Source organism: Populus alba, chromosome 8 (genome assembly GCF_005239225.2).
Source record: "Populus alba chromosome 8, ASM523922v2, whole genome shotgun sequence".
Lineage (NCBI taxonomy): Eukaryota > Viridiplantae > Streptophyta > Magnoliopsida > Malpighiales > Salicaceae > Populus > Populus alba.
Window position 1 is genome coordinate 4,246,674 of NC_133291.1, and position 22,769 is coordinate 4,269,442.

At 34.6% G+C, this 22,769-nt stretch overlaps 3 protein-coding genes across 4 annotated transcripts; 1 reads left to right on the plus strand and 2 right to left on the minus strand.

Annotated features, from left to right (window-relative positions):
• The first annotated feature begins 5,634 nt into the window (after window positions 1-5,634).
• On the plus strand, window positions 5,635-10,826 carry LOC118055866 (3beta,22alpha-dihydroxysteroid 3-dehydrogenase). The gene is made up of 8 exons (XM_035067885.2): window positions 5,635-6,668; window positions 7,133-7,282; window positions 7,590-7,841; window positions 9,588-9,674; window positions 9,786-9,864; window positions 9,945-10,051; window positions 10,142-10,272; window positions 10,372-10,826. Exons 1-8 carry the CDS (start codon window positions 6,153-6,155, stop codon window positions 10,475-10,477), a joined length of 1,428 nt encoding a protein of 475 aa, XP_034923776.1. The 5' UTR covers window positions 5,635-6,152; the 3' UTR covers window positions 10,478-10,826.
• A 749-nt stretch (window positions 10,827-11,575) lies between these two features.
• On the minus strand, window positions 11,576-17,219 carry LOC118055865 (nuclear pore complex protein NUP88). 2 transcript variants are annotated; one of them, XR_004688718.2, is made up of 10 exons: window positions 16,772-17,219; window positions 16,530-16,681; window positions 16,326-16,448; window positions 15,963-16,107; window positions 15,649-15,710; window positions 15,083-15,296; window positions 13,775-14,698; window positions 12,952-13,201; window positions 12,317-12,691; window positions 11,576-11,974 (listed from the first exon to the last, which is right to left on the minus strand). XR_004688718.2 is itself a non-coding variant. In XM_035067883.2 (9 exons), the coding sequence occupies exons 1-9, from the start codon at window positions 17,048-17,050 to the stop codon at window positions 12,432-12,434; spliced, it is 2,409 nt and encodes an 802-aa protein (XP_034923774.1). In that variant the 5' UTR covers window positions 17,051-17,219; the 3' UTR covers window positions 11,576-12,431. The 2 variants fall into 2 exon arrangements, 1 of the variants encoding a protein (XP_034923774.1); XM_035067883.2 differs by having other exon boundaries at window positions 11,576-12,691.
• Window positions 17,220-18,020: 801 nt separating this feature from the next.
• On the minus strand, window positions 18,021-20,470 carry LOC118055864 (uncharacterized). Its single transcript, XM_035067882.2, has 4 exons — window positions 20,001-20,470; window positions 19,632-19,906; window positions 18,428-18,569; window positions 18,021-18,290 (listed from the first exon to the last, which is right to left on the minus strand). The coding sequence occupies exons 1-3, from the start codon at window positions 20,275-20,277 to the stop codon at window positions 18,498-18,500; spliced, it is 624 nt and encodes a 207-aa protein (XP_034923773.1). The 5' UTR covers window positions 20,278-20,470; the 3' UTR covers window positions 18,021-18,290; window positions 18,428-18,497.
• Between the last annotated feature and the right edge of the window lie 2,299 nt (window positions 20,471-22,769).

The window sequence follows — 22,769 nt, forward strand, 5'->3', positions numbered from 1 at the left end:
TTATCATATAAAAGGATTTAACTGACACATCGAAGAGCTGAGAGCATGCACGGATTGCACCCACTTGGACTCGCTACATGTATTGGTGGGACAATCATTTTTGATATAGACGGACCAGCTAGCTAGCTAGCAGATAGTTATAATTATTGGTGTTGTTGCTCATGCATCTCCGGTCTCCCCTTTGGTCACTGAAAAATCTGGTTGTCACGGTGGCGATCTCTGCCGAGAAACCAAGTTGTGTATGATTTGGGCCATTACGAAGGACTAGTAATTATCCCCACCCTTCCGTGGACACGTCTGGCTCTGGCGATCTGCTGTCTTTTCTTCTGGGAATTAGAATGTATCAACTATACTCTTAGCAGGAAAAAACGAGAGTACATCCCCACTTGTTCATCTTCTATGCACATAGACATGGTCACATCAAACGTGGGGCGACATTAATTATTGATTTATCATACACTCCAATTCCTATCCCAGTCATCATCAAATTGGCGTCTTTTCAAATCGGTTATGAATTTTGTATTGTATAAATTCTAATGATAAGCACATGTGTATGCGAAAGAATCTAATTAAACAATTAATTGAAAACTAATTTTAGCTGGAACATCTACTGGATAAACAAAAGAAAAATTGCCTCGTATCTTCTCTTGGAATTTGAAGCAAATAATCAATTTCATGGAACACCAATTGATAATTAGCAACAGGTATATGATCTGAGGAGCAAACCAAGTAACACGCCAGTTGATAATTATTTTCGAGTTGCAGCTCGAAGATGGTGTTGGATAACTCAACAATGCATGATACTGGACAAACATCTTAATCAAATTTCATGACCTTAAAACAAATCCAAATTCTGTCCAGATCCCACAAATCAGGGTCCTCATATGTCTCAAAACAGCTAACCTACCTATGAACCTACTAGTAAATACCTGAGCCATCGAATCCCTTTTGCGTTAATGGGATGGTGACAAGGTTTGATCCATTTAGAGAGAATGTTTGATTTAATGTCAATTAATTGTGGGAATTAAGAGAATGCTTAACTGAAACAAAGGCAACGAGAGGTAACTTCAAATTGAACTGAATAAAAATTGATGTGGGTACTTGCTATATAGGTCATTATTTTATGGGTTGTCTGGTGGGTGGAAAGCTTTGATGCCCCTTATGGGGACCATGTGGATGAACATGGTATCATAACCTCATATTTAAAAAAATCAAACCCTATAATTGCATCATACTCGTCATTATATTTAGCCACGTGTCTGATGGATAAGCTTGCATTGCATTATCTTCTTGGAAGCTTCATCTGTGGGAGCTCACACCCATCTTGGCAAAATGGATGATGCGGCATGAACTTGATTAGTTTCTTTCCTGATGATCATTTCAGTTAATAATGGCATCAAAAAGGAAGGGCTTCGGTGGTTTCGGGGTATCAGAAGACAATTACAGGTAGCCAACAGAATGAATCGAGTGGAAGAAGTAGGCAGCGCCTTAATTACAATGACATTTTATCGGGTCTGAACCTTATAAATTAAACACCATGTACCTTTATTGAAAATTTCACAAATCGAAATATGCATGGCTCCATGATATCGAATTTATATAATATATAGTGGCAGATCCAAAACGAAGATGCATATTAAAAAAAATCAATTTAGACCGTTTTTTTTTTTTTCAATTTGAATCTTACTATACTTGGGAATTTTGTTAAGTGGATTTTCGTTTGCGACCGAAATATCTCTTGTTGTTTGTTTAATTCAAGGATATCACAAATCAGAATTCTTGATATTTATATTATATTTATTATTAATCAAGTAAAAACATTAGATATTCATAAATAATATATTGGGTTTCGAGCATATATATGAATATATTCATCATCTACTGTTATTTATTATTTAATAAAAATAAAATAGTTGATACACACACACACTTACAATATATGTATGTTTATTAAATAATAAATATTATACATATATGTGTGTTTTATATCAATATTAAGACATTATATATTATATTATATTTAAAAAATCTAAATATTCTATTAATATATTTATATAATATATATATATATATATATATATATTAAGTTAGATTTGGATAAATTTCAAATTAAAATTAACAATAATCATATTTTATCTATTATTTATCATATTAAAAAAAACATTCACTCATTTAAATACAATATTTATCATGTTAGGATTGAATTTATATATATATATATATATATATATCCTACATTTAAGTGTGACTAAACAAATAGTCCACGTGCTCAGAGGAAAACGCTTGTTGCAGAACGGAAAAGGGATGCTTGGAAAGTATGGATGTTGTTGTCCCTCTCTCCACTGAAACCTCTTTAAAAAAATCAAGGAAAAAATGAGGGATGATAAGAACTTTGTGCGAGCAAAGGAAAACAAATATATAAAAGCGACGATTGCAGGAGCAAACAACTACCGTAGGGATTGCATTGATAAGATTAAGGTTTGATATATATGATCTTTGCTGGCCTTAGTTTTGTGTTCAATTCATCCTACGTAAGGAAATCTAGAAGTAAATTAAATCAATCAAGACATTGATTGATTGGAAATCGGAATCTTAAGAAAATAATAATAAATATTGCCATCCTAAGTAGTCATTCAACTTTTTTCTTCCTAGTGTTCTAGCAGATGAGTCTGCACTGTGAGATGCTTAATGATTGATTGTTACTGTGGATGAGTTCTGGTAATGAAAAATGGGTTTTTGAATCCGGGATTTGAAGATGTCGGGTTGAAAAAAAATAAAAAAGAAATAAAACTAAGAGTGGAACAAGATGGAAAAATTAATAAAATCTGAATCCCACGGAAGATGTAGGGATGAAAATAAGAAGAAAAGAGAGAGATTTATTTTCAAAAAAAAAAAAGTGTATTGTTATTGTTCATGATATAGCCATCATCTGATTAGACATTTCTCTATTATTATTTTTCCTTAGAAAATGATATATGAAGGAACTTTTGTTACATCTAATTCCACCCTTATCTCTAATGACTAAAGAAGGAGAGGCCACATCCACCCGCTCGATGTTGGATGAGATGATCTTATTTTGTTAATGTGGCTGCATACGAGGTTAAAGCAAGTCACAGTATTTTTGTATTTGGTTATATTTTAAATTTAATTTTATTTTGGTGGGACCCATCAGCACTTGTGACCGAATCTGTAATTTAACAAAAGTTGAAAAAAGCAGCTTGGCAACAACAATAACCTCATTTTTCTCTTATTCTACCGTGGAGAGCGTCTCTACTATTCACGTGAACAGTAGAGACTATCTCTACTGTTATGGCTGGATCGGGCCCGATCCAAAGTTAAATGCACTAAACTGAATCCGACCCAGTAAAATAAAAATAATTAATTTTATGTATTAATTTTTAATTTTGTTTTATTAAAAAAAACTACTGTTTAATATTATTCAATAACACTATATAAATTAGAATGAGATCGATTGATGACATAACAAAATTTAATCATAATTTCAATTTTGCTCATGATGATATTTTACATGTTGTTGCTGTGCATTTAAGAAATCAAAAAAACTATAGCCCTTGTCAGATGGATTTTATACGTGATGAAATTGTAAATAGTTTAATGGAATAATAAAAAATATTTTATATAAAGTATTATTTATTTTATAATGTAATAGCAGTAGTTAAATTTATAATATTTAAATTAAAAATTATCAACATTGATATATATATATATATATATAAATTATTTTATAACTTCAATTTGAAAAGTATTCTTAACCAAATACATTAAGTTAATTTTTATTTAACCACAATTTTAACCAAACATATATAAATATCAAACCAACCTAAAAAAAAATATTTTTTATAAAATATTTTTTTAAAAATCATAACTATAAAAGCTACCACAATACCAAATACAATTCACTCTCCAAGAATAGCATTGGATCCCCTGGTAAGCATAATCTATTTCTTTCCTTGGCTTCGGCTTTGTATGTTTTTCTGCAATTAAACATGCATTAATATATTATTATTAAAAATAAAAATATTTTATTTCAATATATTTTTAAATAAAAAAATATTTAAAAAAACAATCATTTTTAAATATCATGTTGTTATCTTCCAGGTTTCCATCTCTAATCTACTCTGACCCTTGACAGAAAACTTTTCTTGCAAAGTTAATAATACTTCAGCCCTCGACAACCTTTAAAAGGTTGTTTTAGAGAGAGGTGTTAATCATCCTCGTTTACCACAATTTTTGAGTGCTGGGTGGCTCGTCCTGCGACGTAGACCGCGTCAGTTTTTTCTAACGTGACAAAAGACAGACTCATTGTTAAATAAAAAGACTCACAACAGTAAAAAAAAAAAAATATAATGACTAGAAAAATAAGGTGTTTTTTAACATTATAAAAATATATTCTTTAAATACTATTAAAAGATCTCGATCATCTTATTTAATATAAAATAAAAAAATAAACAAGAATGGAATAAACTTATAGAAAAAAAATATACGAAACTCAATTACAACTAAATCAAATATTAAAAGACAAATTATAAAAAATTAATTTAAAAACATAATTTTAGTTAAAATATTAAACTCATGACCCACTTGTGAGATTGGCACAACCATGTCATAAAAAAAAAACAAATAAAAATTAACTCTCACGCGAACTAAATAGTAAAAGGCTAAAATAAAAAAAAAACATTAACTGAGAAAAACATTGAAAATGAAATGATTAATTAAGACTAACTTATAACACAAAATATAAAATAGAAATGACCACATAAAAAGAAAAGTGACAATTACAAAGTTATAGATCTAATAATTTAATGTTAAAGGATTATTTAAAAAAAAACCTAAAAAAAAAAAGTAAAATTAAGATAATATTTAAAATTTATAATCCAGGTTATAAAAACAAGGTACCCTGTAAAAGAGACCCAAAAAAATCAATAAAAAAATTTCAAAAAAATAAATATTACATTTTTTATCTATCATTCAGTCATTGGTAAGAACTACGGTTTTTTCTCACGATAGAGGATCCTGTTGGACGTCTTTAATTTTATTAAACGAGGTTCTTTTATTGGGTTAAAATTACAAGTACATCAACTTTCCACAATTTCCTTTCAAAACTGGACATTTTGGTCAGTGTGGGCCCGAAATAATTCCATCGCCATTCCCGAGTACTCTTTCTTTTCCATTATTTTCAAGAACAAGAGAAAATACGATGCCGGGGAATTCTGAGGGAAAATTACTTTTCTTGAGGAGAATTCCAAATAAAAGTTGTCAAAGCAGATTTCTAAGATTGGTTTTATGATCAGGGACGCTGAGCATGTAGTTGACGATGGATATAATGTTTTTAATGAAAAAACCGTAGAGAGTTTGAGATATTTGATTGAATATTTGTAAAATTAAAATTAAGTAATTTAAATTTGAGTTAGAAACAATTGTTTTTCTTAGTTATTGTTGTTTTTATTTAGTTTCCAAAAAAATATTTTCCTGTTTTTATTTAGTTTAGAGAAAATTAAATATTTGTGATTAATAATCTTATTTTTTTTAGTTTAATTATTTTTAAAATAACTCAATAATTATTGTCTGAGGAAGATCAAAAACTAATAATATAAATAAAGTTGTCGAGTTTATACTTCTATGTAGCAGCCATACTGGGCTTCTTCTTATATGTGTTTCGTCTGTCTGTTTCAAAATATCTTGGAATCCCTCTCCATTTTCTTATCCCCTACCTTTCCCTCTTCCAAAACACACAGCGCTTGCAGCAAAGATCAACCTAATCTCAGCAGACGCAAAAGAAAGAAAGTTTTCTTTTTCGCTTAGGATTTGTTTTGGTGACAGGCAGACAGACAGAAAAAGAAAAAATGATGCCTCTTCCCTGAATCCTACTTGAAAGGAAAGAGAAAATAAAAGCTGTCAGATACGGAAATATCCAACATTTATTTCATTTCCACAGGCCTCTTAATTCTCATCAGATACCCTCCCCTCGTGTGCTCTCTTCTCCTTCCATTAATGCTCAAACTATCTTCTCCTCTCTCTCTGAAATTAACCCCCGTCATATACATATACACATACGCCCTGCTACTCGTGTGAGCACACAATACCTCTAGATGTTACAGCACTAAGATATCCATCACAAAGCTCAATATCTCATGGCGGTTTCTGTTTGCCTTGTTCTCTTTATTGTTCTCCCGGCGATAGTCTTTATCGTTCACAGGAGTTCCCGGTTCCGGAGGCTCCGGCTGCCGCCGGGGAGTTTGGGTCTGCCCTTTGTTGGAGAGACTCTACAGCTGATATCTGCATACAAGACTGAGAACCCTGAACCGTTTATAGATGACCGGGTGAGGCGGTTCGGTTCGTTGTTTAAAACCCATATTTTTGGTGAACCGACCGTTTTTTCTGTTGACCCGGAAACGAACCGGTTCATTTTGCAAAATGAAGGGAAGCTGTTTGAGTGTAGTTACCCCGGTTCGATAAGCAACTTGCTGGGAAAACATTCTTTGTTGCTGATGATGGGTAATCTTCACAAAAAAATGCATTCCTTAACCATGAGTTTCGCTAACTCTTCAATCATCAAAGACCATCTCTTGGTCGATATAGACCGGTTGATCCGTCTCAATTTAGATTCTTGGTCCGACCGGGTTCTTCTCATGGAGGAGGCCAAGAAGGTAACTTCAGTTATTTTATCTTCCTTCCAATTAAGAAACTCAGGACGCCTGTTCCCAATGATGCCACTGAGTTGACTCGGCGTTGTGTCGTTCCAGTTTACTTGAATGATATTATTATTATTATGGTTCTGTCTTGTGATTTACGTTACAGGGAATTAAACTGGTGGGTGACAAACATTCCAAGCATGTTAGCAGCTTAGCATATAAAATTAAACCAGACTAGTAGTGAAGGTCACACGAATTACTTTTATTCCCTTAATTAATCATGCTTCTTGCTATTATTAATTTATTTTTGCTGTTATATACTTGGTTTTTCTGCAGTTAGAAGGTTCCATCAAACGAATTGCACACCATTAATTAATTAACATGCACTATACTAATTTTATCTGGGCCACGCCGTCTAATATTTTCCTTCTTTGATCCGTTTGTCTCATTTTATTGTCTTGGGTATATGTTATTTGCAGACTACATTTGAGTTGACAATGAAGCAGCTAATGAGCTTTGATCCATGTGAATGGACCGAGAGTCTGAGAAGAGAGTACGTGCTTGTTATTGAAGGCTTTTTCAGCGTGCCTCTACCCATCCTTTCCCCCACATACCGCAGAGCTATCAAAGTAAATATTCTCCTTTTTTTTTTTACCCCTCCACACTTTTTTCCATTTCAATCACATTTGTATAATCAATGGAAAATGTCGTTCTTTTTTTAAAAAAAATAAAAATTGACTTAGGACGAATGTGAAGTAACCAAGATCATTGTTCGTTTTTTTTCCCCTTGATTTGTATTGATCTTTTAATTTCTCTTCCCTTGGATTTTTGAAAGGAACGGATCAAGGTTCGCCTTTTCTTTTTCTTCATGAAAAAAAAGGTTCTCACTGATGTTACATATTAATCCTGACATACTTATCTGTTGAAACTTTGTAGGCTAGGACTAAGGTGGCAGAGGCTTTGAGCTTGGTAGTGAAGCAAAGGAGGATAGAGAGTGAGTCAGGAGAGAAAAAGAAGGACATGCTTGGAGCTCTTTTAGCTTCAGATGATCATGGAGGCTTGTCGGACGAGGAAATAGTAGATTTCTTGGTGGCTCTGCTTGTTGCAGGCTATGAAACTACATCTACAAGCATGACTCTTGCTGTCAAGTTCCTCACCGAGACACCTCTGGCTCTGGCTCAGATCAAGGTAAGTATTGTTGAATCACGTCTTCCATTATTATTTTTCCCTTATTATTAATCCTAACTAAGCTTAAACCTATTTTCCTCTCTTTGGGGGTGTTCTGGGGAGGTTGTATGGCAAAAAAGTGAAATACCATTTTTCTAGTGGACCCAGATTCCTATAATCAATCATCTTGTTGGCCTCCATAGAAACCTTCTTCTTTTCTTTGTTTCTCCTTACATCATGTCAATTCTCAACCGTTCACATTGAGTGGTAGGATAAAGAGAGAACAAAAAAGATGAAACGGGTTGTTTCCTTCCCTCGCACGTGATCTATGCGAAAACTGTATGTAATAGGACCAAAACCCTTTGCCACACGAGTTCATACAAAAGGTCTCCTCTTCTAGGGGGTGGTAAATGTAATTCATCGTGCATGGTGTCTTTTTTAAGAGATCGGGGAAGTCAGAGAGTAATTCCATTGCTTTAATGCGATCAATAAGAGAACATCGATCATTTAAAATATAATATAATAGTATTATAGGAATTAATATATGAGCAATATTAGCATTGTAACAGCCCTTCGAAATAATAATGATTATATGGCTAGTAAATAAGCAGTGGAAATGTTGTTCACACAGGAAAAAGAAAGAGGATTTTGAGATATATCAAAACCCTAATTATAAAATTATCAATAAATTCAACGACTGCATCATCAACAGTAATTATAATGTGCCATACTTATCTTGAAAAACAAGTGAGACACCACCTTCATCTTTAAATGACTTCTATAACACACTGTAGTCATTATTGGTAATTTTTTGCTGTTGGGTTCGTCTGGTAAAATCAGTAATGATATAATTGAAATTTAAGTGCGCCTCCAAGATTTTTTTTTTCTATTTTTTCTTGTTGTAATAATTGAGTCTATTTTATAATTTCCATGAAATGCTCCATTTTTTAATGGTGATAAGTTTGAGTGTCGCGTGTTTCCATTCACTGCAGTGTAATTTCTCTCATTTTTTTTGAAAAGTGTTATTTTATTTTTAAAAAATTACAAAAGTAGTATTTTTTTTTTCTATATATATATATATCAAATGTGTACCACCATTTTTTTCCACAGTAAAGTGACTGTGTTAGGTTTCTATGATGACGGTCAAAAGTAGATGCGAAAGTACATGAACGTCGTAAAGGTCAAAGTAGAACCCAACATTTGTCTAAGCGGACAAAATGATACCTTCTGAGAACCTGACTGCTACCCTGAATTCCCTGTTCTTTTGACCAATTTGTCTTTCCCTAAATGACCTATAAGTCTAGAACACCCTTCATCAAATGATTCTCTTCTGGGTGGGTTGTTTTTCCGGTTGCTAAATATGCCCTTCACCCCGGCGAGTCGTAGTGGGATCATCGGAAATCACTAGTCTCTGATTTCGATGAAGATGATCATCCAACGGCGGTGACCGATGTAATGAAGTTTTTTACACCTAGTCTTGCAAGCGTGTGAATCTGACCTTTTTTTTTATTCCTAAGATTGCTTTGCTCCTTTGTGGCTTCGGTGTGATGGTTTAATCACAGCCGTTGGGGTGTATTTGAATCAGGGTGGCGTGGGTCCGTGAGGGAACCGCATGGTCACTGTCACCAGTTATCAAATTGGGCCTAGAAAACACTTTTTGAGTCATTTGGATAAGACTTTCCCGTAGCTTAAGATGCCCACAAAAGCCCGCGGGCCACGCTTAAATAATTATTTATTTCATTATTATTATTGTATTTGAACTTGCAGGAAGAGCATGAACAGATCAGAGGAAAGAAGGGTGAGGAGGAAGCTCTTGAGTGGAGTGACTACAAGTCAATGGCCTTCACTCAGTGTGTAAGATACATTTACATGACTAATTAGACTCATTAACAGGACTATAGGAACTTGATCTTGATTTAGCCTTGCTTAACTCTATTTTTTGCGTTCATGCTATTTTTTTTCCAGGTTGTTAATGAGACTTTGAGAATAGCAAACATAATAGGTGGGATATTTAGACGAACAATGACAGATATAAATGTTAAAGGTGGGAAGATTGTTCGTGGCATATTTATCTTTATAGTATAATTTACCAGCAAACAATATCTTTATCCTTAATCCATACAGGTTATACAATTCCTAAAGGATGGAAGGTTTTTGCATCCTTTCGTGGTGTGCATTTAGACCATGAATACTTCAAAGATGCTCGAACTTTCAATCCGTGGAGATGGCAGGTAAATCTCTTTGCTGGTTCATGTATTTCCTCTTTTTGATTACTTCAACAAGTCACGAGCGAGTGTTTTCAAAATATAAATATTGAGCAGGGCAACTCGGGGGCAACATGCCCAGCAAATGTGTTCACTCCTTTTGGAGGAGGGCAACGGTTATGCCCAGGATATGAACTTGCTAGAGTAGAACTCTCTGTTTTCCTTCACCACCTGGTCACCCGTTTCAGGTATCTCCTGCAATCTTTTTCCATCTTCCCCGTGCATGTAAGCCTATAAATATAATCTGTGGTGCTAACTTTTGTCCGTGAACTTGTATTTTCCAACAGTTGGACCCCAGCTGAACAAGACAAGCTGGTTTTCTTTCCAACTACGCGGACACAAAAGCGATATCCCATCAATGTGCAGCGTCGAAATCGTGTCGAAGCCATGTAAAAGTATTAGGGCAAAAGAGAAGTGATGTAGAAGAGCTGTAGTCCTTTTAATGATGGGTCCAATAAAAGCAAGTAATAAGATAGAAGCTTATTTTGAGTTCTGGTTTAATGGATACGATGAGTAGAGGTCTTGGGCTAGAGACGATTACTCAACTCGTACGGCGTCTACTCCCGTGCAAATTGACGACTATACCCTTGAATAGAAACATTCTCCCCGTTGCTCAGGCCACCCGCCCCAAGCTGTAACCGCCACTATATACTGTCAGTAATAAATAATTTTCTTCGTTGTACGCAGCAACCAGCTAGTGTTTAAATCTACTATGTTAACTAAGCCGATGTTTCCTTGGAAATATTCGAAGTGGCGTAAGAGTGAGCTTGTTTTTCCAATTTAATTAGAATCGGCCGTTTCTTTCTTCTGGACTGACGTTGTGATGAATCTAAAATCTTAAAAAGTTGAGAGTTAAGACGTCTGGTGCACCATGTGATCTACATTTTAATGCTACTGTTCACTGGATGGCAATGCTTGCAAGTTGCAGCTCAAGATACTATGGGACTCGAGCGTTTTTTTTTTTTTTTGGTTCGGTGCTGGTGATTGTGTGAGTTTTAGAAGATTTGTGGTTATGGTTGATTTTTAGAAATGCTTTAAAATATGTTTTTAAAATTATATATCAGAATGGTTTAAGAAAACACTAAAAATATATTAATTTAAAATAAAAAATAAAAATATTTAATTTTTTTAAAAAAGTTCTTTTAAAATACAAAAATAAATAGTATTTTTAAAGAAAGACTAAAGAGAGTGAGTGGGGGTGCAATTATAGCGTGAGTGCGATTAGCACCTCCTCCGGAGGGCAGACCCGCTTAGTGGAAGCCGGGAACCATCGCTCTCTTCTCATGAAAGATTGGGTTATCGGCTCTCTGGGCAGGTGGGACCTGAATCATCACATCACATGCAAACCTCTCACTCCATGCTTCACCCCCAAATGTAACTTACCTGCTGCAATTACTAATTTTGCAGCAGCTCTAGCCACAAGTTGTAATCATTAGATACAACTTTGCCTACGAAAATATAGACTCCACCTTACCTGGAGCCTGAGTAAAATAAATAAAAATAGGAATTGGATTATTCAACCATATAGACAGTATTTGAATTTGCTCGTCATGGATTCGGTCAAAGTACAAAATAAACTAAAAGCCTACTAAATATTATGATCGAGCAATTTATGCGTTTTGTAGGTGCAGCATCTTCTCCTCGAGCCCCTCGAGTCCTGATTTCTCTTTATGTTGGACCCAGATCATGAACTCAATCATTTCTTCACTGGACGTATGCTATGGGCGGATAATTTTATTCGACACTACAACCAGATTTTGAACGAGGACAAGAAGCAAACAATACGGTTGCTTTAGGCTGAATATGCGGAGCCCATCTTGAAAATCCCATGATTTTTAGCATAACAGATATGCAAAATTTCAATTCAAAGTTGCAGGTACAAAGTTCCCCCTGTATTGCCATCCACACGTCAGTTTGACCAGTCTCTAATCATAACCACCAGAGTACAGAACTTTGATGGACATTTACTGATTGTTGTGTCTTGTAAGCTTAACAACTACGGTAGAAAGAACTGGCCGTGCAGACATCCTAAAGTGACGTGCAAATGGTATAATTGTCATGAAACATCACTAAAATCAAGATGTGATGATTCTTCTCAAAAACAAAAAACAAGTCAAGTTGAAATTACTTTTCCCACATGCATCATAGCTCCAATCGTATGGATATCCTAAAAACTTATCACGATCAGTCATGTGAAGACGTAAACATTGATAATACAATTAAGGCTCTGACCTGAATGTGCTTTACTGCAGAATGCAAAAGTTCTTGACCAAAGCATCGGCCACTAAGGGTGCTGAAAAAGATCACCAACTTTAGGTGGGCTTCGTATTTGAGGCTGAGAAACCCATCATCTACTGCTTTCCTGATTTTTTAACACGGATTCAACAAGCTTAACTTTCTTTGTATTCTCACTATTGAGAAGCGAGAGTTTCGCAATTGAGGATTTCAGCTGCGATATTTGGGCATCTAGAGCATAATTCCTCCCCCCTATTTTCATTTGCTGATTTGCTGCATCACCTTTCGAAGATTGGGTGAACCTTCTCAGCCTTGCTCTTAAGGTATCAATGGAAGTACGCAAAGCATCCAATTCAACTCCTGTAAAATGGTCTGCAAAATAATTAAACAATACAGAAAAGTTTGTGAGGTGACGGCCACACTCGTTACAACCACCAAATGACAAAAGTGAATTGACTTCAAAATACTACAAGTACTGTTGTGTGATAAAGGTAAAAGAAAAGGATTTGACCACGGAAAGGAAATCAAAGTTCTGCACATGAAACGGTAATGGATAGGCCAAAATAAGAAATGTCTCTCAGAAATTTGCATAGTTTCATTAAAATAGTTGCTGTGAGCATAAAATTGATTACCAAGCTCAGACTTAAATTCACGTTCTGCTTTAGACAAAGGCTTCTTATGAGCCCCAGGCAAGTTCTTCAAGCAATGCAAGCGCTGTTCCAGAAGATTGTGTTGGTGCATTGCATTTTTCATCCTGTCCTCCAATCCTGACTGCTTCTTCCTCAGTTTTGAAAGCTTCTCCTGTGCTTCACCTAATCGAGCATGCTGATCATCAACGATTCTCTTCAACCGGGGGCCATGATGCTCCAGTTCAAAGTAGACCTACAGTCATGAAGGGTAGCATCCCCATACAACTGATTAAAAACCCAGTACTGATCTGACAGTAGCATCTTAATAAAACTTAAATGTCTAGCCAATCTACCTCTTAAGTAATTCAAATATAAGCAAACTGAAAAGTCTATCTTAATTGCCAAAGGCCTAAAAAATTATTATTATAATAACAATTGCATTCCTGAAACTTAAATGATAAACCTCCGTAACATGCCAGCAGAGAGCATCACCAGATCTCCAGTGCCCGTGGTCCTCTTCGACAGCAATTCAGAACGCAAAATCATAAGGATATCCTAAAAGTAGTTTTCCTTCTGAAACAAAAACTACCGTTCAGCTATGGGTCAACTCCTAATACTTTTTGGTTGGCAAACAAGCCTTAACCATGCACTCATCTTATTCAACTATAACTTGCCTAGTGGTTCAGAATTGATGGTTATACATGAAAATAAATTCCATTTCACAAACTAGAATGAGCAGAGTGTCTAGTGAGAAGAGGCAGCAACAAAAGTGACCAAAATGAGTGAAAGGCAGCAGCAGCCAGTATATTCCGTGGGGGATTCTCACCTTATGTGCATACTCGACATAGTTTTCATGGAAAAGGTTTAGGTACTGGTGAAGAGTTGACCAGCCTTCAATAGAATCAGCAGCAACAGATCGAAGATTTGGTGAACCCTGAGGAACAAGAACCACCTTAGGACCAACAAGTAGTTCTTTGCTTATGATGTCTGGAGGATTTCTATTTGTCCATTCTTCCGCAGTTTCAGATTTCTTCTCCATGTCAACATGTACAGGTAACAATAAATTTAATGTTCTCATTTCTAGCACAACACATTCTTGATTGGAAGTAATCACTGCAATCCACGAGTACCCAAATGAATCTGACAATGCTATAAAGCCACAAAGAGGAGAAGGTGTGGAGTTCTCCACCTGGCATGTGCTAAGGACAGGATGCACAGAGGGGGTCCGGACCATCTCATCCTTGCCACCAGACTGACTAGTAAATGGAAGAAAATGCAGAACAATTGAGTCTATCCCTCCATCATGAACAGAATATATTCTTTCAGGCATAACGGGATCAACAAACATTGAAATATATGACCCACTTTCTGTTTTCCTTGGTAAGGCCAAATCCACAATTGCAAGTGTCAACAAAGGTGGTGGATGACCTAACCAGACAGTATTATCATGTGGTTGATCAAGCTTCACAACAGGAAGCTCACCTGAGATAGACTCACAAAGCATTGCAAGACCGATAATATGGTCTTGGGAATTAACACGAAGACGAGGTGGGCTACCAACCATCCAGACTGGCTGGATTTCATCAGCTAGGGCGTCTATTTGCATCTGCCCACCACTCCAGGCAGTCACCAGAATTGAGTCTTTGCTGGCTAAATCATAGAGAAAACTGATTGCACAACCTTCACATTCTGCAACACTAACTGCTGGGTCTTCATCTTCCCCACCATGATGTACTTTGCGTAGAGGGCCCTGGAACATCAAAACAAACTTGTTAGATTCTCAAAGATGTTAGCACTGCAAGATCTGAGCAAAAACTTGACATCTTCACAGAAAAATCGTAACATGTCCAACCAGAACCAATCAAAATACTCCTCGAAGTAGCCATATACAGAGATGAATTCTCACATGAAAAGAAAAAAATAGTGTCTGGATGTTTGACATTAATTGAGAAAGCATTCTGGGGAAACATATAAACTTCCCGGTCATTTTTCTAACTTTTCCTATTAGTTGGCTGTCTGGAAGAAGCAAGTTCAACCCAAATAATCTTACCCTTACTCGTCTCAATAGTTTGCAAGAGTACTTCAGATGTTCTGAGCATGGGATGTGAAATGTAAGAAATAGAATGAATATTACCTGCAAACAAAGTGATGCATCAAATACAGCATAAGGATGAGCTTTTAGTGTTGATAACCCCCCCTCCTTTGTGTCATGGGCTAACTCAGGAAATGTTGCTTCCAACCAAGAGATTGCCCGATTTGAGTTATTTACAGCAACTGGATTTGCTGATTTCAGTCCAAATGTTTCAGCATCACTATATATCTCCAACACAGATTCCCATTTGTAGACACTGCTCCAAAATAAAGCACTTAATTTTAGCAAACATCAAATTTAAAAATCATCTAGGACATAAGGGAGAAGTTTGATACATGCACTTTGATGTATAATTGACAATTTATAGTGTCATGTCCATATAATAGCAAAAGTACAAATAAGAATAGAAAGAAAAAAAAATTCAAAACCATTGATCAAGCAATGCAAGCATAAGAAAGCATCAAGATGGTAACATAAATACTTGTAGATCTTTATGGTCCAACTTTTTGAGTATCATGATTTTGTAAAATGTTGAGAATGCAGTGCCCATCTATCATGAAATCCAAAGAAAGCTACAAGCTAGTTATAAGATATCGGACAAAATATACCTTCCAAATGGAACAATTGGGCAAAGAATGTAAACTGAACCATCACTAAATAATAGGAAAACCTGCAGGATGGAAAAAAAAAAACGAGGAATGAACAAAAGATGAAACTACTGCATGGCATAAAATACCAGTCTTCAAACCTAGACATGAAAAACATGCAGCACCGTGAAAGATGACTCTACCACACAAAAGTCGCTATTTACCAGGGCAATCAAAGCATATCAAGTTGAAAGCATCATAGAAAAGCATTAAGACTGCAGCCAATATTATAATTAGGCACACGCATTAAACACCAAACCCGAAACTGAACTTACACTAAATCTGTCCCACAAGTGATCGCCCCCAAAAGAAAAATCAACAGGACAGATTGATGCAGCATTCCTGGTTCTACCTGGTTCAACAGGCTGTAGATAATATTCCTGCTCTGGCTTCAGGACATCTGAAGACATGTCAAACAATCTGGCCAAAAAATAGAAAGAAGTTAAAAACAACAAAACAAAGTTCTAGTCAAACATAACAGCAAGCATGATTGACAATAATTTCCATACTTCTACATCAATCGAAAATAGTTTAACCTAACCATGAAATTCAGCACGTGTTTACACTTTCACAGATAATACTTTAATCCTAGAATGAAACAATCAACGTTATAGAATTCCAAACAGAAATTCGTGTACCGGAAAACTGAATCAGAAGAAAGAATTCCTAAATGCGTATCACTGTAAGGATGCCACGAAACTCTTCGCGTCTGTATTACATTGCTCTCGTTAAAATAAATTTGTGAACCAATGGACACGGTCCTGCGCAGCAACAAAATTATAGTCATTAACAAAACAACCTGAAATTAATCTAATTAAAAATAAATAAATCAGAAAATCTACCTGCAAACAATGGCGTTATCTTTACCAAAAGAGCGTCCATACAGATACATAACACATAAACCATTGGTGCCGGAGAGAAGCATCGCAGAGCCATTTCTATTTATAGATATTTTATTAACCTCAAAATTAATCTCCGCATCAGTTTGCAGTACCTAATTGTGCAAGAAAAAAGTAATAAGGGACTTTTAAGACTCGATAAGATATCGCAGTTACAATTAAGCTAACTATTGAAGTGTAATTACCTTAGAAAGAGAGGCAGCGAGGACAGAGGAAGGTTTGGGATCGCCGAGCCGAATTGAAATTCGATGGAGGCAACGGAGGTTTGAATCCCAATAGTAAATTCTAGAAGCGCCGTCCCAAGCTAGTAGATTAGATGGTGATTGAGGTGCGGTGTCTTCGTCGGAGGAAGCGAATAGCGGGTGGTTTTGGAGTGGGACCCATTGGATATCTTCTTTGGGAGTTAGGGATTTTCGAGAAGAAGAGTTTGGGTTTGATTCTGTTAAGTCGAAATTGAATCTCATTTTGGTTTGCTTGTTTTCACGTTCTCTTGCTTTGCTGGTGGGGACTAGGAGGAAGAGATTCGGAGCGGGAGGAATCAACCCTGTCTCTCTCTAGTCTGGGAAGATAAAACGTCGAACGATGCCGCTTCATGCAGGAGGAGACATTTATTTTTATTTTATTTTAAGTTTAGTTTAAATTTCCCCGGCGAAGAGTCGGAGACTGTAGCATTCAAAACTTAGGAAATGGGCCTAGCTCAGAAATGTGGTCAGTACAGATAGCAAGCCCGTTTATTTTTACATTTTAAATTTTAAAAAATAATAATTATTTATTTAAAATTAATTATATATATATATTCAAATAATTTTGATATGCTATTATCAAAAATAATTTTTAAAAAATAAAAAAAATATTATTTTAATATATTTTCAAACAAAAACATTTTAAAAACAATCATTGTTACATTTTCAAATGCATACTTGAAAAGAGACAGATGAAATTTATTTGTTTAGAAATGTAGTTGTGGTTATTTTTTAAAGTGTTTTTTTACTCGAAAATGTATTAAAATATTATTTTTTATTATTTTTTTTAAAAAATTATTTTTGATATAAACGTATCAAAATAATCTAAAAACACTAAAAAAATATTAATTTAAAGTAAAAAAAAAATAAAATAATTTTTTTTTTCAAAAATATTTTTAAAATTTAAAAATAAACAGGGCATGCCAGCTTTAACCGGATACATTATTTGTATTTCCAAATGATAGCTTATCTAGTATAAATAAAAAATGGGTCTTAAGAATGAGGTATCTCCTTTGCATGATGATTTGTAGCAGATTGTTTTTTGTGTTTCCATGTGATTTGATCGAACAATGAGAGCCTTGGCGGGTGTTTTTGTGATGATTGAGTAGTTTATTACCATGAAGTAATGCAAGCCAAAACGACCTCACTCGCGCACTTTGCTGCATAACAAGTGGCTTGGCCAGTCTCCATCTAAATCCCTTCACCTTTCCCTTGTTAATTGTTATATATACCAAAAACTGTACATTGTTACATGAAAATAATGAGACGTGGTAGGTCTATTCTCTGGTCACGTAACCTCTATGGTGATTCAAAACCAGACAACCAGTAGTATATATGTTGAGCCCATGACATATACAGTGATCTATGGCATATATAATTAAATGGTTGTTTACTAATCCTAGCCGCCATGTTAGTTTTGTTTCTTCAATGATCTCCAGGTTGCAGGTTTTCTCGATTAAACCTGTCCACAAAAGGCCAGAGATTGAGTTAGTTGCTCGAGTTCAACGAATTGATCAGGGAAAATAAGTCAAAGTTTGGTGCTCTTGGTGATGATGGAAATCGGTTAAAAAGCAGACAAAAGGAGAATTTAAATATTACCTGCAACCTGACGCTGAAGAGTTTGGTTAGCCAAAGAGAACAAAAGTCTCTTGCTTTCAGATGTTAGTGTTCATCGCTTCACTCTTTCTTCCAGCAAGATCTTATGATACCTAGGAAACACCACGTTCTTGCAAGCTGAAACCTGCAGCACACGGCACAAATCACATTTAGAACCATTTTAATCCAGCACCAGCTACTGCTTTTAATTTTGTCAAAGCATTTTTATTTATTCAACATAGAAAAACTGTGCTAATTTTTGTGGTCTGTGGCTGTTTGGTGGTTTCATATCCTGATTTAACAAATGTGGGCACCATTGTAGATTCGAGAAAAAAAAATCATATATGGTCAAAAAACAAATTCTCCATCACCAAGGGCGGCTGCATGACCAGTTTCTCTTGATACGAGGTGCAGTGTTTGTTTTTTGACCAGGAATATGGAGGGTGGATCCAACATCCAAGTGAAGAACATGGCTCGAGAACACATTAAAACATGTAAAAAGATATCAACATTATGATCACATGCTACCTGAAAATTCGTTTAGATTTGCTCGTGCTTTTCCCCGTGTCATTTTCAACTCACTTACACTAGTCGGCTCTAATGCACATGGGGGCCTCGGGAAAGGGTTTTCGAGAGGGATCCAATGAATCTAGTGACCAAATCATGGCAGAATTAGTCAACGAAGAGACGGTTAGCTTATGCTACAGAGCTTTTCAAATTAACGACCGCTCGCTATCTCTCACGGCCGCCGCGTCAGGTGATTTTCTCAGAATGAACAAAATAAGTTTCTTTCCATATTGATAATAACCTTAATAGTTAAGCATGTTATTTCTCCTCTGTTTATGTCTAAAATTAGCCAACGACCCCCCCCCCTCCCCGGCACCGGTAAGAAGGACCAATTCAAGGAACTTTTTTGACCTTTCAGAAGATGAAATACTTGACCCTTCTGCAGTTGAATTAGGTGCTGGCAAATTGACCAAGTTTATTAATAACAGAGAAAGTGCGATGCGACAACCCACGACTCTGATCGTCCTACGTTACGTACAGTTGTAAGCATAATTCGTTTTTGTAATCTTTTAATACTTCCATTTAATTAACAGCTGGAGCAGCCTGGCTATTACGCTTAAATTTATAATTTTGCAATATGAGCATCATCAACATCGTCATGATGCAGTGAGAGAGACAAAGAAGGGAGGTGAAGACTTACAGCTTCAATGTCAATTTTGTACACCAAAAGCTTTCTTCTTTCCCTGCAACTAGTTCTATACGCCACTGCAATATGACCGATCGATAAAAGCAGAGAGCAGATAAACAAGGCGATTTCCATGGCTATAACATGCTCTCCTCGATCCATACTTGAAACTCTGAACACACGTGGTGCCTTAAACGAAACGTAAATTAGTGATGACACAGAACACATCGTTGTAATTCCCAAGTATGGTCCTCTTGAAAGCCTTGGTCCATCACACAAACTATAAACACCTATAACAACAGTAAACAAAATTACTAATTTTGCCATAAAAACAGGAAAGATTTATAGAACAAAGAATAAAATTGATTGGTTAATGATACTTACAAATGATGACAGCTGATCTTATAATGGATATGAGAGGTATGTCAACGAGGGAGTAACGAAAATCATAGTTATTGAAAAGGGAAGAGAGAGTTTCTAATGATAAAGAAGAAGGAGAGAGAGAGGCGGAGAGGAGAGAGAAGGGAAGGAGAGTATCAGCTATAACAAGAAGAATAGGAGCAGAGAAAAGGAGGAAAGATATCAACATGGTGATCAAGAAGAACAGAGTCTTAACTCCTCTCAAAACTCTTTTTGATTTCTCTTCTTTTGCAAAACCCATCTCTTCTTTTCTGAGTTTTTGTTGCTTCTGCTTCCAACTTGTGAAGGGTCTGCCAGGTTATGTATGTACACAGAAGAATTTAAAAGGGTTGTGGAGACTTGAGAGAGTCTTGAGAGGGAAGGGACGTGAAAGGAGATGGTTGAGTTTACATGGATGTAAAAGAATATTAGAAGGGAGAAATTGAAATGAAAAGAAAAAAATTGCCATCGAAGGAAGGTGCTGCTGGCGGCCAAAAGGTTCAATTTTTTTTACTTGACTTGTCCACTGGGACAAGGATGACATGGACTTTGGAACTTTGCACGCGGTAGTTAGCAGTAAGGTAAAGAATTCTGGAGGGGGGAAAAAAGATTAACGGAAATAACCATATTTGTATCAGAAGACAATTAACGACGGTTTTTAATGTTTGTTTACTTATTGCATACGGTAAAAGTTTATGTTCAATTTTTATTCATGGTTATTGGATAAAAGAGGTGTTTGGATGTATAGTAATTATTGTTTTTTTTAAAAAAAAAATTTTTAAAATATATTAAAATATTTTTTAAAAAATTAAGTATTTGATTCAAGATACTGAGTTTTTAGATAAATTTAAGAGTTATTAAATTAATTTTGATTAATCATTTTTAATAAAATAACATTATTATTATTATTATTATTATTAAGATACTAACCTAATCAGGTTAATTGTTACAAGTGAAGTTAATTCGGTTTAACTAAAAACTCAACTTGAATCATGCTTCAACTTCAAGTTTTGTAGGTCAATTCAATTGATTGGATGGAGTTCAATAATTAAGATTTTTACTCGGTTTTGTCTGTAGTATATTGTTCTAGTGACCCAGCTAGGAGCGAATAATAATGGGTTTATTCAGGAACCTAAAAAACCAAGAACAATATGACCATGGGGAGATTTTAAAATATTCAATTTTTATTCATTAAAATTTCATTTATCAAAAGTTATTACAACTTTTTATATGAAGAAAAACACTAGAAAACTTTAATGGATATGAATAGAAATATATAAAAATAATAATTTAAATAGTGAAGCTAGAAAAGCCTACTAATATTAAATGAAAAAAAATAATAAAAAAAAAAACAATTCTAACTAGAACGGAAAAAATAAGAATAATTTAGAGAAGATATTTAATTTTTTGAAAACGCTCCCCAGTCATCTCCCAGAGAAAATGCAGAATTTGTTTTCTAATTATTAAAACCTAATTTGTCTTAAAAAAATAATCTTAGCTCCTTGGAATTGTTTATTGTAACAGTATAATATCATTTTTGTCACTCCACTCAAAAGACTTTGCAAGGTTTTCAAAGGGCATTAAAACCTTTTTTATTTCATAACTCATTTGTTATTTTTAAATTGATTAAAAACAAATAAGTATTTTTTTTTATCTTAATTACATAGTGAAGTAACCACGATACCCTTTGAAGCAAAGATAAATATGGTATTAAAGGGTATTTTTATATTTTTATAATAATTGTTTTTGTTATTATAATCTAAGAAACAATTTAGTATTTGATTATATATAAAATAATAACAAACACTTAAAACGCGTTTAACAACAATTAAGACAAGAAATATTTTTCACAATGCGCGCTCACATGTGTTCAGGGACTCCTTTTGTATTTAACTAAATAAAAAGGCAAAAAAGTCATTGTTTTTCTTCTTATTGGTGCGATGCAATAATGGTCATGAGAGTAGCAATCCATCATCCAGATTTGGTCTTTCCACGTTACTCCTTCTTCTTCTTCGTTTCGGCTCCTGGCAAATAATACCTGTTATTTTATGGTGATAATCAATTTGAGGAAATGAATCAAATAACGTAAAAAAAAGTGACCTTTGAGTGGCATGGCATATGTGATCCACTATGGCTATTATTAATGATTTCTCGTGATATTCTCAGATTCATGTTATTAAAGTTTTTCCGATAATATCAGACGTGTTGTCCTTAAACATTGGTGCACCTCGAAGATCTCGTTTATTTATTTATTTGTTCTTTTCTTATTTTCTTTTTTCCTTCATCTCTTTTCTTTAAAATTTAGGTCAATCTATTTTAATCTTCTATTTAAAATAATGCACTTCTCAACTGAACTTTTTAAAAAATCATGGTTATCATTTAAAGAACCATCTTAATCAAAAAAATTAAGCTGTTAAGTAAGATCACAGAATATAATTTATATTATTTTTTGACACATCTCATCAAGTTAATTATAAAATTAAGCACAAAATAATATGAAACTTGCACAGACATACTTTACCTTGTGCTTAATTTTGATCAAAATAAATAAGAATTATAAGATTCAAACTCATAATCGCTATCTATCAAGACTTTAATACCATATTAAAGAATCATTTTAATTTAAAAATTTAAACTGTCAAGTGATGTCTTATAATATGATTTATATTATTCTCTAATAATTACTTATATTTTTTATCCAACCTTACTATTTTTCACAATTTTGTTAGTCGGTGCTTAGCTTGTGAAAAAAAT